This window comes from Amphiprion ocellaris, chromosome 1, assembly GCF_022539595.1.
Source record: "Amphiprion ocellaris isolate individual 3 ecotype Okinawa chromosome 1, ASM2253959v1, whole genome shotgun sequence".
Taxonomy (NCBI): Eukaryota; Metazoa; Chordata; class Actinopteri; family Pomacentridae; genus Amphiprion; species Amphiprion ocellaris.
In genome coordinates, this window is record NC_072766.1 from 7,688,220 (window position 1) to 7,705,300 (window position 17,081).

The 17,081-nt window shown below is 39.2% G+C and overlaps 1 protein-coding gene across 2 annotated transcripts in view; it reads right to left on the reverse strand.

Moving 5' to 3' along the window:
• The window catches only part of gpc6a (glypican 6a), a 178,415-nt gene extending 162,271 nt beyond the window's left edge, over window positions 1-16,144 (reverse strand). For both annotated transcript variants that reach the window (XM_055010745.1, XM_055010740.1), the window contains exon 1: window positions 15,321-16,144. In XM_055010745.1, the coding sequence (XP_054866720.1) occupies window positions 15,321-15,480 (160 nt within the window). In that variant the 5' untranslated portion in view covers window positions 15,481-16,144. The remainder of the gene's footprint in view (window positions 1-15,320) is intronic.
• Window positions 16,145-17,081: the final 937 nt, after the last annotated feature.

A 17,081-nucleotide genomic window follows, 5' to 3' on the forward strand; every position in this document is an offset into this window, starting at 1 on the left:
GATTTGATAAAATTAGTTGATAAATTTTGTTTGACAAAAAATAAATAAACAATCTGCAACTATTTTGATAATCAGTTAATTGTTTCAGTCATTTAACAAAAACACCAGATATTTAGTTTCTGTCTCTCAGATGGGAAGATTACTCAGATTTTTTCTCATATATCATTTTAAACTGAATATCTCTCTACCATTGTTTGGATTAAACAAGCAATCTTTTAGAATTATAATTAGCGTCTTTCACTATTGTCGACCATTTTGTGACACAAATGAGTCAAGGACATAATCGGCAGATTAATCAATCATAAAACAATCAGTTGCAGCCCCAGCATTCATCGGTTTAGTCTTAATTACTGGGTGTATTCTGAATGAAACCCTAATCAGTCCGTCTTTGTGTGTAAAAGTGAAACGAAGCCATAAACAGGCTCCTTTCTACGGCCTATTAAACCTGGGGAGACGATCAATTTATTGTTATGATGGGATAACACATGAAACAATGCATACTTAAGTTTTTACAAACAAGTTCGCACATTCTTTCTGAGGTGTTATTACTTGTCAACAGAAATGTGTGAATTGAAAGTAAACCCAATTACTGTGTTAAATCACATCTGTCTGCATGTTGAAGTGGGGAAAATGCATCAAGCTCGATTGATCTTACTGCTGCTCTGCCATCTGGATCTCCTCTCCATCACCCAAATCACCCACTTTCAACTACTTCCACTGGGGCTTGAGACCCAAATTGAATATGTCCAAACAAGATGACACAGATAATTCCCACAGTCGCTCTCACCATATGTTACCATACTGGGAGACTGCAAAAAAGATTTTCTAACTTTCAAATAACTTCCAGGGCTGGAAAACTGTCTGACAGTAATGTACAGATAAATCTATGGTTCACTGTACGGTATGAAGCAGCAAAGTAGGACTTAATGCACTGAAGGCAGACAGATATTTCTTCAAGTTCATGATTTTATGACGCCGTTGCCACTCGCATGTCAACTGTGCTCCCTTGTTAGACTGATGAACAGTCTAGTGTGCGTGACTCAAGAAAGCAGTGTAGGTGTTAATGAACAAACTTTGAATGTGTAAAAGACAATCAGCAGGCTGCTGTGTTTGATATTATCTCTTGCTTCAAGTAAAGTAAAATGACAGCATGGCAGATTGACAATAAGAAGACAGATTAGTTAATTACATCTACTGTATGTTCAGTATGTCTTCAGTCAAAGAGTTGTTTTTTGTTTTTTTTTTACCTTTGTGCCAACACATTACAGGTGTTTTGTTCAGGTTGAAAAACTCTTTCCATGAGTGACAGCCAACCAGGTGACTACTCATTTAGGTCCAGTCGCTTACTTCACTATTTAATTTTTTGATTCTAATGAAATAGCTTTCATTAACAAGTTGGAACTCACTATGCATGTACATTTCACTACCTCTAGTCTCCACCTCAAAACAATGCAAGCATGGTGTTGGGAGAAACCTGCCTCTCTGTTTGTATCAGTCCCACCCACACATGCTCTATAGAAATGTATTTGTGCACTAATCTGAGAGGTTGTGTTCGGCCAAATAGAGAGCAGTGAGTAGCTTTTAGGGTTTGACAAATATTAGCAAAATAACTGATGACAAAACGCATTAAGAATTGTATTGATTGCTCAGACTGGGGGCATCCTGATTAAAGGAGCAACTTCAGAAAGCACTAGTGACAGCAACTTGACAAAGCAAGCATTAAAAAGTCTACTGAAAGCACTGCATCCATACTGAAAAGTCATTTTACAGTCTAAAATGTCCAAGAACATTTTTAGTTTTTTCTTTGTTTTTGCTATTGACCATTCATTGAATTGATGCCAGAAGCCCCGAAACAAATTTTAAATATAAAATATGATGCAATGGACCATCAAGATCAAACATCTGTTTTTGTTGCCTTGTGTGTAACAAAGTGAATGTTCGATCTTAAATTATTCCTTCTTATTGCTTGTAAGTGTAGAGAATATCAGTAAAGAAGAAAAGGGAGAAGAAAGATCCCATTCAGAAGGAAGCAAGAGACAGTGAAGGTGTCAGAAAATTACTAAATAATTGAGGTCTAATGATTCTCAATTGCAATCGTTCAGATCTGTCAGGAAATGGCAAGGTTTTAAATTTAATAGCTTTTTAGACTCAAAAACGCTCAAGAAGCTTAATTCTTCTTTACAATAATCCACTTTATGTTTACAATCACGATGCAAACTCACTGAAGTATGCAATAACTATGAACAGTGAATATGATGGAATAGTGCCATTGCAACATGCCAGAAATAACTAAATTTGGGCTTTTATGCAATTTTTTTCCCTCTAAAGATTCATGACCCCAGACCTCACTTAACTGCTCCTTATATTTGTGAAAAGCCCAGAATGAAATGTTGTGATTTTAGTTGAACATTGATAAACAGGTCATGTCTCAGGCTTCGCTTCGCTGCACACTTGACAAGACTACGATCTTTCTTTGACCTCAGCCGAAGTGCTTTAGTTGCCTTAATCTAACCATCAAACAACATAACAATCCTGTAGTTGCTGTGAATGAATGTTACGCTGCAAAATCAAAATAAAATACGTTGTCAGTGAGCTTTACACTGATTTCTTCAGCACCAACATTTAATTAATCAACAACATATCATATTCATGTTGGATTAAAAACGTAATCAATTTATTTCCTTTGAAATTCATTTGGGAAGCATGAAAGGCTAAAATCAAACCAAAAACACTCACAGTGGTTTAATCATTCAGCTATTGAATACATGTAATTCGCTGTCAAGAGTTGACCCTGACTTACTCAGCTCACACAGGCAATATTGTTACCAAAATATTACTTTTCAGCTTTATACAGTTTTTTTTAACATCAAATTTACAATGAATACATCCTCAATACATAGCATTTATCAAAAAGTAACTCTGAACTCTCCAAACTGTGACTATATGAATAAAGATTCTCCAAAAACTGTACGTCACTTCAAATACTTTCATCTAACGCACCCATTCCCTCTGATTTAAAAGCTGGAGTACTCACGTTGAACTTTAGTTTAACCACGCTATTCCTCCCATCTCACACTTTAATTCTGCACCCTGGCTAATTTTAACTCCATTTCTTATGCATTAACGCTTAAATGAGCATTCCTGCAGTTCTCTGGCTACACACCTAGGTTTTGGAACCAACACTTCTCTCGTAAATGTCAAAGGCATCGTACAAGTCAACCACACGAGTGGAGCTTATGGCCACTGTTGCTTCAGTCATGCATTCAGTCTATTAAAGCAGACCGACAATATACTGTACAGCTACATGCCTCTGTCATGGGTAATTTTCCAAAACAAAATTTACACCAGAGTCTGTGGTAAATGTTGTATGAGGAAATAAGAACATAATAGCATATCAATTTCCAAATTACACCCATGAGAGGAGGTGTTGCACACAGCCTCATAAGGTGTTTCTGAATTACACAAATCACCGGCTAGTTAGAGCTCATTTTTATCCTCTTCCTACCCTCGTGTTGAAAAGTTCATTAAGTTAAAAAATAAGAACTATGAAGTGTGTGCATTAGGGTCATGTCAAACTGCCAGATTCAGCAGGACAAAACATAGATTTTCAATGTAGCACGCTATGCATCTTATGCAAGAGTCTAATTCATGATTATTTCACTGTAGTGTAGTTATTACTTATTCCTGGTGTTCAATGATTAACTTAACATGCTTTTGCTGAATTAAAGATTCATTTAAACACGACAGAAACCAGGTATTACCTTCGTTGAATAAACACTTAAAATTGATTATGTTACCTCCACTTTTACATTATTCAATTAACAGTAAACCTTTTTAAACATAAGTCATAGTTCCAGTTTTTTTTTTTCTCTGCGTGACATAAATTAGATGAAGCTAAACACAGCAGGCTCTCTGTGCCCCACTCATTCTGGAGTGGGTAGTACAAATGTCTGTATCATGAAATAATATTCATTTAAGAATATAACTACAGCTGTTTGGTGAAATGTGATGCTCTGTTCACTGCAAATCCAAAAATGTGGTAAATTATTGTGGAAAATCTGACAGGGAGGACTGGTAAAAGAGGAACTGGGTCACAGAGAACCCCAACCTCAATGTCAGCAAAGTAAGCAACACTTCTAACTGTGCTGCACCTGTAGTTTGAAAAATAGCAGAAGATGAACACACGAATGATTTTCTCAGATGAAGTTCAATATATATCAGGTTTACACGGGTATGTAGTGCCTCCAGGAAATACACTGACATTCTGACATTGAAAGAAGCTGTCACCTTCTCCCTCCTGCTTAGCTTTTATATATTACCACAGTAAGTGTCAGCCGTATGAAAGGAAACAACCTTAAACAGAATTAGCAATTGACTCAAGTATGTGGCTGATTCCAAGTCTCTGGGTTCTTTTCTATTTTTGCTATTCTTACACAACTTACATGCGTGTTGGTGGGGAAAAATACTTCACAAGTGAAGCCAACACAATTATTATGGCAAGAAAAGGGAAACAGTCTGGGTGCGTTAAAGGTGTAAAACATGAAAAACTCACAAAAGCTCTTAAGTCATGCTCCCATCGCAGGCTGTGATGGTACATATGGTGCTGGTATCTCAACTGTATAGAAAGTAGGTGAAAACAACCGCAAGGGGAGAACCTATGACCCAGAATTCTTAATTTCTGTCAAGCAAGTGTGTATAAGCAGAGCTCACTGTTGCCTTCAAGATGTTTTGTAGCAATTATTTTACTATCCCGGCGCATTTCATCACATGCTGATAATATTAGAGGCTGGGAGAAGAGAGGAAGAGACATACGGTGAGGTCAAAAACCTTGCACTCGTGCTCTGGATTCAGCATGCTAACTGGTGCATGACTCAGTCCTAAACACAACAGCTGGTGGTCTGAAGAGCCCGAGGTAGAGCCCCGGGGCGTGAGATGACCAGCCCACTCATTTACCGGCAGCTTACACAGGGGACGGGAAACAGCAGGGTTCTGGGAGCAAGAGATGAGGCTGGCTTCTTTTCAGATTCTAGCCCCCTGCAGCAGCCAGAGAACAAGGATGTGCCAGGAAGCATCACGGTGGCACATGTTTCATTTGACACATGGAAAAACTAAAGGATCCAAAAGATGTAAACACTGGACACAGTCGCTTCGACCCATCAGTCTCAATAAGCCCTTCCAAAAACCTTCCAACAGGACTTGAATTAATGAAACGACGAAGGCTGGAGATATTCTTTCTCAACCCTCATCAACATTCTTCCAACGACAAGACTTCAAACTGGTTCTCTCCTGACATTAAGGTTATATGAGCTTGTCACATTTGTCATGACGGCAGGGCTCCCTTGAGGCGCACTGTGTGGCCCCCGTTGAAGTCGGTGGTGTGAGCTTAGTGAGCCTCGATGTCTTTTCCTGCAAGACTGCTCTACATTCTCATCAGCTACAAGGATAGGTGATTCAAATGATCTGTTGGTTCACTCCCGCTGTACTTCTTTAGTTCCAGATGAATTCCAATGTCATTCCTTAGCACTTTGAAAGTTGTACATCCAACATGCTTCATTGCGAGCCAATCTTATCAAAAATTACAATATGCAGCTTATTTTGTGCCAGCTAAAGAAATATAATTGCAAAACCTTTTACCCTCTTCTCACATTTATTTTTTTTTTACAAGCTTTAATGTATATCTTTTACAACTTTTTCATACATTTCTATAAAATCTAGTACCATCAGTGTAATTTCCCCCCTCAAAAATCACCAAGTGAAAGGAATATAGTGGCTAAACTAAGGAACTGAGCAAATGAACCAACACAGGGTGAAGAAACATAGGGCAGACCTCTGACACACTACAGAGTGTCATTATATCCCCTCCGGCATTCCACTGCAAAGCCTTTTATTTAATGTTCTAATGAAAGCCCACAAACTGTGACCCCAGGGTTAAGATCAGTCCTCTACATTTCCGTATTAACATAAAAATAATAACGATCTCCAATTAGTCTCTCCACCTCAAAGCTGCAAACGAGATCACACTAAACTGGGTCATGAACTTGTGTAATTGTTATGAATTCCCTAATTTATAACTGGAGCAGCATGCTTTCCTTGCATGCCATGTCCCGGCTAACAACTACTGCTATTTCAAAATACAATATACAACAAATCATCTGGCTTGACGCAAAGTTGTCACTGTGATTTCCTTTTGTCTCGCTGCTTGCTGAGCGATAATCATCTATTCACTTGAGGGACCCAGTCTTGTTAAACCTACTGCAATGGTTCCCACATGAAATGACGTGAATACTAAGTTATGAAACATTATTATTTGCTGCCACTGATTATTGGGGTGGAATGTTTTTTCTGCTTCCCTGTTTGCAGATATTAAGGTGTATACTGTAAGTGCACAGCTTATTTATTAGAAATGAGAGCAGGAACAACACAACTGTAACCAAGCAGCACACTGTGAGCACAATGCCCTTCTTTATATCGCCCAATTTCCCAAACTGCACCAGCAGCAAACCTTACAACAGATAACACAGCAGCATCCACAAAGAATCAGACAAAAATGCAATAATCTAGCCATTGGGTATGTTACATGGACACTGTATTCTAATTAAGATCTCTATTCCAGGTATGAAAAGTGCCTGATCAGGCTGGAAACTGTGCAAAAGTTGTATGAATCCTGGATGACAATCAGAGGTGGCATTCAGTAACTGATTTTCTACCATCTCTGGCCATTGTGAAGAAATGAAACTGAGCTCTCCATCCAGTCATAAGTTGATTTCACTTGCTGGAAAGGGTGCTGCTCAGATTGGAGCAAGTGTGACATTGTCTGATGCTTCAAGTTGTGAAGTACTGTCTGAAGGACGGAATCCATTGATTTTCTCTGGAAATAGGGACACAACTTGTTGCCAAAAATAAAAAGAAAACTCTCAACTGCGACCAGAATCAATTCTAAATATAATTGTCTCCATATAAAAGTTCATACAGCGTTAAAGAATAAGTTTGCCGATATAACAGAATATATGAACTGATGCCTATAACAAGCATTATGTAGACAAAACTTGGCCCATGTCTTTGTGCTATGGAGCTTTTACATTGTGCGAAAATCTTTAAAAAAGCATCTTCACAGTGGGTGGCTTTTGATCATGTCACTTGTTTGACAGTTTTACATATATGGTCCTGATGTAAATATTCAATAAGACACACAATTTCCCACTGAAAATAGCTTACCACAAATTAGCGTTTTATGTATAGAATATTAGAAAAGAATTGCAAAAATCCTGCCATTTGAAATGACAACACAAGCACATCATGCCCCCCAAAACAAGCAAACGAGTGATTTACTTTATTACTAGCAACTTTTTTTGACCATCAGAGTTTAACAAGGCAACAAAGACCAATGATAGCTGTTTACACTGGCTGCATTGGTTTTTTAAGCAAACATCAGCCATGCCAGTACGAGAATAACACAGCTAATGTTAACTCATGTTACTGAAAGCTGCTAAAAATCACACATTCACAATAAGCTGATCAACAACACCCGTTGTATCAGCCAGCTTAAGTCTTGTCAAAAGAGTGAAAGTGTCTGATTAAAATGTGCACAATGGTGCGTCTCACACTTCTTTCTGCAGGGACTTTATACTTTTAGAAGCAGCAGTGTGCATGTGAAGGTAGAGAGATGTGAACATGCAAGAAGCTTTGTGACGAGTTCCTACATCTGGGCTCTCATAAGAAAATCTATTAACACCCAATGCACAGTAATTCCCTTATGTTGTTTAATTGCTTTTTTCACATATCTAGCAATGATACTGTCAAAATATTTAATTTTTTTTATTAATAAAATGAAAAACAATCCATGTTCCACTCTCTAATACTGTATTATTTTTGCCACTGTTTTAGGTTTTTGCTGCAACAATGTTTTATTATTGCTATCAATATATTTAGACGTAAGATGTTTTTTAGTAATTTGGAGCATTACAAAAAAAACTGTATATATTTCTGTCTGGATAAAGTTTGCTAAATAATACAGCATCCCACTGTTTTAGGGATGTAACTTAATTGGATTATTTTTTAAATTATATATGCATGTGTCACCTGTTTCTAAAGTTTCATATTTTCAACAGGAATCAATAGGATTGTTGTAGCAACCTACATGCATGCTGGGAAATTCAACGTATTGAAGGACAGACTAAAGCCCAGCAGATTTTGGTCCATGCATGTGACTTTTTGGCAGTAATAAATCCCCATGACTAATTGTTTACAACTCTTTTGAGGGCATTCCTACATGACCTAACATAAAGGATTACCTTGTTTTTCAAAGCTTACATTTTTATTTCAACCATTAAAGAAAGAGGTAAAAGTATTACAGTATCAAAATACTAAATTTCATGCTTCAACAATTCTGTGACAAAAGTATCCCTATATTTAGACTCCTCATTGATGCTCACAGACTTAAAAGTTCACCATTGATGTTCTACGTTTTGCCGCAGCTTAGTTTGAAATAAAAAGTGTCTGGATGTTGGAGCATCTGCACTATTGTTTTTGATACTTCAAACCTACCCCTCCTGCAGTTTCACTACTGTGAAACCACCGGTGAAGCCTTCCAGGGGTAGAAACTGTCTACGTTTCCTTAACGCAACAACGGTGTCATTGTCAAGTCTGTGACGTCGATGACACCATGGTCGTCTGCATTTGTTGACAGCATCTGACATTTCCATGACAATTTTGGCACGCCGTGTTTATTTGTACTTAATGCTTGTTTACTTTCAAGTCTCGGAGGGGTGGCTTATTTAGCAAATCACCTCAGCCATGTGTACTTGTCTGTGTCTGGAAAACAAAAATAAAAAGTCCCCAGCGTGAAATGTATTTGCATCCTTGACACCTCGATGTGATATACCCATGTGTGTTTTCCCAGTGCGCTGTGTGTCTCTGCTTCTCTCTGAGCCCTATTGGTGTCAAGCTTGGGACTGCTATTCAGAGAGTAACCTCCAGAGGCAAAAGCCTCGGTGGGCAAAAAGAGGACCACAGCAGTAAACACAACAGGACGCACTGGTTTGCTAACATACATAATAAATAATGGTAGGCCGACTGAAAACACCCGCTCGGCTAAAGGGTGAAAATAGACGTGATTAGTGCTGTCCATGCAGCGCAAAATATGTTTGATAGAGCTTCAGGTCAAACCCGAAGGCTCTCCTCTACATGAACGTTAGCAGAGGGGCAGCACTATAATCATGAATAGCCACCCACTATTTCTCCATGTCAACAATTATGTGATAATGTGACCCCAACCTCCCTCATCAACATTCATGCAGCACCCTCACCCACTGACAGAGAGATCCCAGGGGGAACACTTTCCCCAGCGGAGGAATGCCACATGTGACTTTTTCCTTCTTTTAACTCCTGTAGGGGGTTTTCTTTCAGTAATATATTAGCAAGATCAGCAATGCTCAGTGCTTTTTTCTTCCTTTAGAAACCAGTGTAAAAGGCAGCGTGTAGCAATACTCGGATGCAGCACAAATACCAAGTCAGATCGCTAATCCTTTAGGTTCGGATGGATTACATTCTACCTGAGTCTGTGCTTGTACCCCAGAGCTCATCTCAACTCAGATAACTACCATTCAAGTCCTGATGCGAACACATGGTTGGCAAAGGATATTCTTCATGCCTGTATGCTCACTATTACTGAGGAAGTTTGTTTATATCATTACTCATTCTCTTTGCTCTCCCTTCTAATCCCTAAACCATCCTTTAACTTCTCATTTTCTAGTTCTCTTAAGGCTGGAGAGGGTAGAGATTCTTAATCCCTCCTCCATTACTGATTTAGGCCAGCAGTTGATTGAAACTGGAAAAAGTGCTATAGCAGTCTCCTACGCTAGCCGCAGGCTTTTCACAGTGCTCAGAAAAGGCCGTACATGGCGCTGAGGAAGGCTCCAGGAAGCTTGCAGACCATGTGCATTTCAAGCATGAATGCCTGCAGAGGGCTGACAGGCTCTTCAGGTCAGGACAACTGTCAGACATTCGTTTTTACCAAATTCGAACAGCACCTCTTGAGGATTCACAATCAAACTCATTCGGATGTTCCATGCACACAGTCCGTCTCTCTCAGTGAAAAGCAAAACACTTTTGTCATTTTCTCCCACAATACAGATGCAAAGCAAAGGGAAGTCGGGGAAAGTGCGGCCGAACTGCTTCAAACACACACAGTCACATGCACGCATATACATGTACACACTCACACACAGCCCAATCTCCCTCACATCTCATTAACTCTTCTCTCTGAAGATGTATACAGGCTGGCAAGAGACTTATTTCCAATTTGGCAGAGCCATGAGCATCTTAATGGGCTTCAGAAAAAAAAAAGAAGAAAAAACGCCCCTCCGAATTTTTATGTGAATATTTGCTGGGCGAAGGCTTTTACAGCGGTATTCCCACATTTTCACAAACGGTCTCCTGTCATTCCATTATCTAGCGGTTAGGGATGCAAACAAATCTGAAATTACCCCCCGGATTCATTTTGCATACCTGCCCTACATGTTGAGCAAATTAAAAACGGGGCGGTGCAACAACCAGACTGCTGATTACATAATTTGGTGACTACATTCAGAAGTGTGATGACAGAAGATTAACCACGGACTGTCACCACAATTTCTCTGCTATATTGTGTCACTTGAAATTCCTGACTTGAACTGATGAGACAGGCGGTGTGTGCTGGAACAGTAATACTGCCAAATAGCTTCAAACCTAAAATGCTGATTCTTGCAATGGAATCTTAAGGGAACACTAAACTGAAAAATTGGATTAACACCTTTATTTAGGAAGAAACTGTATCATCTCCTTGAATCATTTGCAGTTTCAACTAATTAAATATACAGACGCAAAGTGCAATCTTGAACTTCATTGCTAATAAGTGTTGCAAGATGATTTATTTAAAGGAGCTACTGAGACATCTATGTGGAGAACGCTCAGATGTTGACATGTACAACTGTGCTGTATAGTGAAGCATCACAAGGGTCCTAACATTCATTTAAACAGAAACTGCTTCTTATAACTGACTCGTGTTTAAGGGAATTGGGGACCAGCGTGCATCTCCAACCTGCAACCAGCCAGAACACAGCGATAAACAGAGAGAGTTGCAGCATCAGGAATTCACAGGAGGGGAAATTAAGATGTATTGTGTAACTGCTAATAACTGTTCTGTAAAGAGAAATCAAATACCATTCTTTAAAGTTGCTATGGATGATACCCAAAGGTAATTGTTATTCTTCGGCAAGGAAATATAAGGCTCGGGCATTGTGTTAATAGGAACTGCAGTGCATCGAGCGATTTTGTTTGAAAGCCGAAGCAAAGAGCCCAGTTCACCCATGAGAATCCCAACTGCTCTCTGTAAGTAGATGTTGATATTAACAGTAAAGCCTCGGACAAGGAGCTCCATGGCAGGGCCTGACTGAAGCGTTCAGGAGCAGCTGTGTTTATGAACAAAGGGCTGACAATCAAGCAGCATTGTGTGCGTGACACTATAACTAACATCTGACACTCGAGCAAAGGGGTGATCCTCACAAAAAAGCCGCGTTGTCGGCTGACTGCTGTATAACACAACAGACGGGCAACGGTTCATCTGTAATATGGACACAAGCGTGCAGGAATCCCAAACTCAACCCGGTGGGGTTTAATGAAATCATCTAGCAGCCAGATTTAGACATATTTCAACTTCACCCCACATACAACTGTGTATTTCGGCACCGCCACTCTATCCTACCCACCTGCTCTTTTTCAAAGAATGCTGGCACTTTTCCAGGAGACCTCTTACTGTATGAAAACTGAAGCTAGTAAGACTTTTCTCACTGGCCTCTACCTCCCACCTCTCCTGTACTGTAAACCAGCTGAAGCACTTAAGAGTCCTTAAGCAAAAAGAGAAAGCATCACTCTTCAATCGATGAAGTAGACAGTATGGTTGACCTCTATCCAAGTCAGCTAACTCTGGCCGTTTACCTAATGTGTGCATCAGAGCTGTGCAGTTATTTCAGTCCCAGAATAAAAGAAGATGTATAATGACAACTTGTGCAGCACAGCAGCGGGCATGACAGAAGTGTTACACTGCTGAGTGTGTATTACATCTCTTCAAATGCATACATATGACTTCACTAAATGTTTCTACTTTAGGTGGGAAAAAAGAAACATACTGTACACACATTGAATGGTAAATACACACACAAAACATTTTCACACAACTTTACAGGTTTAGATGATAAGAAAAAAAACAACATGTCACAAAGAAATGACTTCGCACCCTGGTGTGATCCATGAAACATCACTCTGAGGTTTCTGCTCTGAGGGTTTGGCAGGTTTTTAATGTTCTGGATAGTTTTAAAATGCTTGAGACCATGGCACCCATTCGGACACTGCTTCAGATAGTAGGTCGTAAGAAAACAACATTACATTTAGAATTCATTCAACAAATTCAGTTCAATACATTTTTAGAACATTTTTGAATTTTGATTAAGCTCAGTAGTTTTAGATGTATTTTTAATTAACAATAAAGTGTGAATTCAATTATCACCCTGTTATATCTCATATTACATATAGACATATCTGTGTTCAATAACGTAGCTCAGCTTGTCAGCAGCAGAGAGCTGTCAAAATAATTAGCTTATGCAAATGAGGGCTTATAACCAGAGGTATCCACCTCTGCACAAGTATTAAACCTGTGTGTTTTGTGTCTAGAGGCATAGCGGTAGCATGACTTAGCAGATGATGGAGGGATGAGTGCTAACACTGCTCATGCAGCTTACCACACGTTTGTATTAGCATAGCTAATTAGGCATAATTGAGTGCTTTCTACAATCCCATCTCCTGAGGCCCATATCTAACCTCTGTTGTATTTATGCAAAGGTTATTTGGAGACAACAAAATCCAATTAGACATAGTGTATGGACTGCACATGAATTGTAATAAGGGTTTGATTGTGGCCCCTAAAACATCTTAAACGACAATGCAGCCAACAGATCTGTCTTGAATGTTAAATTCCAAGCAGATGAGAAGTGTTACGTGAGATAAAATAATACTGAAAACTCTTCATAATCAAATAAAAGCATGTCCAAATGTTTCCAAATCACACAGTAAGAATTCTTCTTGTGATAAATGGAGCCCATCCAGTAGGGAAGGGTAGGCCAACATAAACTCTGCGTTCAAACACTGGAAAACCAAATGATTCCCACTCCTTTAACAGCTGTCACATAAAATAAAAGCAGCCGCACGAAAGTTTAAAATATGCCTCAGAGTACATCAAAATAATCGAATAGGACTGAATAAACACGCCTAACAAAAACCAGACAATTTAAAAAACTAACTATGTTCATGCTTCACTGTTGGATAAGTTTGGCAATGACATTACAATTCTTTTCACAATAAATTCTTGTAATGCCATATATATATATATATATATATATATAAATATATATATATATATATATATATATATATATATATATATATATATATATATATATATATATATATATATATATATATATATATATATATATATATATATATATATATATGGCTTCACATCATTAGATATTCTGAACACAGCTGAAATTAGTTTAAAATTATCACTTTAGAGGAAAAAAGGGGGAAAGTTGGTGTGACCAGAAGCTAACATATCTGTCTAGCTTCATGTCATATAAGATAAGAGAATAATAAGAACATAAGAACAGAGTAGCTGCACTGTTTTAAAAAAGTGTCAAGTGTCTCATGCAACTGCCTGAGAAAAAACTGCACATGAATTATTCTGAACACATTGTCTGGTATTTTCATTTGAGTAATTCACTGTAGGCGTCTCCTTTCGAGTTGTTGATAAATTAAACAGAAGTTGCTGCTTAGGCATCGATACATGAATTGAATTTTGCCTTTTAAAGCAATTCCAGAACTCATGTTCATTTACTTATGACTAGAGAATGTCAAAACATATATTTCTAATACAAAGAATCCCTCACACGCTAAACAAAGCCACTGGCACAGACCGACACTCACGCTCAATCGCTAACAAAACATCACATCCCCATCACGTCAAAACCATGTTAGTACCAAATAAGGTGGCTCTGCGATCATTACTGCCTGACAATTACCAATACAGTATCTCTGTTTTGTCTGTAAGAGGCAATGGAAGGATTAACTTGAGGCTCCTCTGCTTCTCCACTTCCCTCTCATGAAGCAGACTATGTTTACTGACTAATCTCTTTTCTTGCTTTGACCATAAATGTGATTACCACCACACAAGAGATAATAAAACCTCATATCTCTGCTGTACCAAAGAGCATGAATTAAAACCTAAGCTGTAGCCTTGAGGAATATCTAAACGGGAAAAAAAAGGAAGAAATCCACAGCAAAAAAGGAGTATTTCATGTTGAGTGCATACAGCCCCCTACTGGTAAACACTATTCACTATTTAGCCAAATCTAACACAACAAGCTCCATGATCTTCTGTTGAATATGAGCAACAGGTATGCAGCCGGTTTGGAGACGCATCATCTGGGGTAAGCGTTGCGAAGCCAGTCTCCTGTAGAGAGTTCTATTTGGAAATGTGGTCGACTGCAAGCAAATGACACACTCGGGTCTCACATATGTGGCTGCTGTTAGTATAAATCTTACTGTCACCTCTGGGTGAAGTCCCCTCTTTGAGGAGAGCAACACCTCGCTTTCATGGTCAAAAGGCTAAAAGAGGTGAAAAATGAAGGTGGGTTTTACCAGTTTGTGTGTGAATCAACTTTGTGTTTTATTACCAATCTCAGTTTGGCCTTTAAAATGTAAAATTTAAACACATTTATGGATGGATATTTAGGGATTTTTTTTTTCTACATCACTGATGCTGTTGCAGAGCTGGGTCACTTCAGCTGTATTCTTTATTTTAAATTCAGTTTTTAGCTCTTTAGTTGATGGAATATAAGTGATTCATCATTACACAGTGACATGGAGAGGATCATAGTGACCTTTAAGCAGCAATAATCATATGGTTCCACTCACAGCACACTTTCATGCACTGCGTTTATAACACAATGCAGTAAATCTTCTGTAATAGAGGCTGTATATAGTTTGGAAATGCTGGGACAAAGTCTAAATCATGACATGGGACATGCTGCAAAAAGATGCTCAGACTTTTCAGAGAGACCTGGTTGAATCCTGTAATAAAACAGGACGGTGTCAGGATTAAATCACAAAATGCGCAAAGGTCTGAAGAAAAGCACATAGTTGATTGTTTAATTTGAGGGGGGAAAACGAGACCTGACACGTGGTGAAGGGGGGAGAAACAGCAGCGATGATCTGTCAATTTCTCCTACCTGATATTTCCTGATGAGGTACATTGACGAGGCTGAATCCTTTCGCGTTATAAGCTTGTCTAACCTCGCTACAGCTCCGAGCTTTGCTTTCACCACCAGATGACAGGGACAGCACCGACAGAGTACATAAGGCGACTTGCAGTCTCCACATCGCATACATCAGTGAAATCCTTGGTAAATGTTTCACAGAGAAATACACAGAGCTCCGTCAGAATGAAAGAAGAAATCCAAAGGGCTAATGGAAAGGTTTCTCCGGGGAGCGCGATGTTAAGATGTTCATCTATAAAATAAGAATTAAAAAAAGAAGATCACTCCTCACTTAAGATACTAGTGCGTCCACCTCATCTTCCTGTTAAAAAAAAAGAACCCAACGAGTCCGATCGCTCCCAGGCTTGAAGAAATCCTTGTGAAGAAGCTACCTGGTGCCTCAGCGTGCCAACAACTTCTCCCGCACACACAGCTGCCCTGTGTTTATGTCAGTCGAAATGCAAAGGAGACGCACGCTGCACGGCGAGCAGAGCGCACAAGGGCAGGGCAAAACATGGAGTGGAGTGGCTGCGACTTCAGCAGCTCGCATCCAGGGGCGCGCACTGTCCTCTGCCTTTATGCATCCTCGGTAATGCACACAGCGGCACATTAGTGTGGCGGAGACACATGTTGGAGGCGCAGGACGGGTAGGGTGGAGCGACCTGGAGGTGGTGTGGGCGGAGTAGAAAGCGCGCATCGGCCAGACGCATAAGGTTATTTGCTGTAAATGTCACCAATCCGCGGTTAGTCCGTAAACTCAACAGAAACCCCCGCTGACCGCGCCGTGTCTTTGGATGAAATCCAAACGATGGGAATAAAGAGAAACAGGCAGCCAAAGTCATCTAAAGCAGGACGCACTGTGTTTTATCTCAGCAGCTGTCATCCAGAGGCTTCCTGACGCACACGCGCACAGTAGTGTTTGCATCACTTCAGAAGGCTCTACATTAATTTGCTGCAGATTAGAGCTCTAACCTAAACCCCATTTGAGGTTAACCCTTATGTAAAGTCTTTACAGTAAATAAACTCAGTGGTTTAAGTGAGGAGGATCTGCTTCCGGTCCACTCAGTGTGGCTGTTTAAACAGATTTCTGTTAAGTAATACCAGTGTGCACCAGCCTTTGAGTGAGACTGGGTTTGTGTACACATATGCACACATCATTTAACACATCATTTAACACTGACAGCTGCCCTGCATCATACCTAAGTCATTTTTTTCTCTAACTTTAAAGCACTATTAGCCCGATTTCATCATTTTTAGATTAAATTGTCTGTGTTTGTGAATGTCCTTCTTCATAACTGCCTCATTTTTGCCTGTTGCCTAAATTCTACACCGTTTTCATGATTTTATTACATGTTTTCCTTAAGATTCTCAGAGGGTGATATATTTATAAAGATGATTGACCCAGTATAACACAGATATCCAGCAGCGCAGAACTGACTTATCACACTGGAGCATCAAAGTGATTTTCTATGTCTTTTAACAATGGGGAAACTTTGTTAGGAGAGGAAGGAAAAGTTTCCCCGCTATAATGAAGAAATTCTAACAAGAAAAGTATCTCGTTATAATGTGAAATATTATCTCTTGAGAGTATAAAAGTAGACTGCATCTCATAATATTCTGTATAAACACTCCCGCAGTGTGTTTTTGTGGTTTGGGAAGCTTCTGCTGGCTTGTTAAAATCAACTTTAAAATGCACTGTAAAGGTGCAATTAGGCATAATTCAGGGTTGTGAAG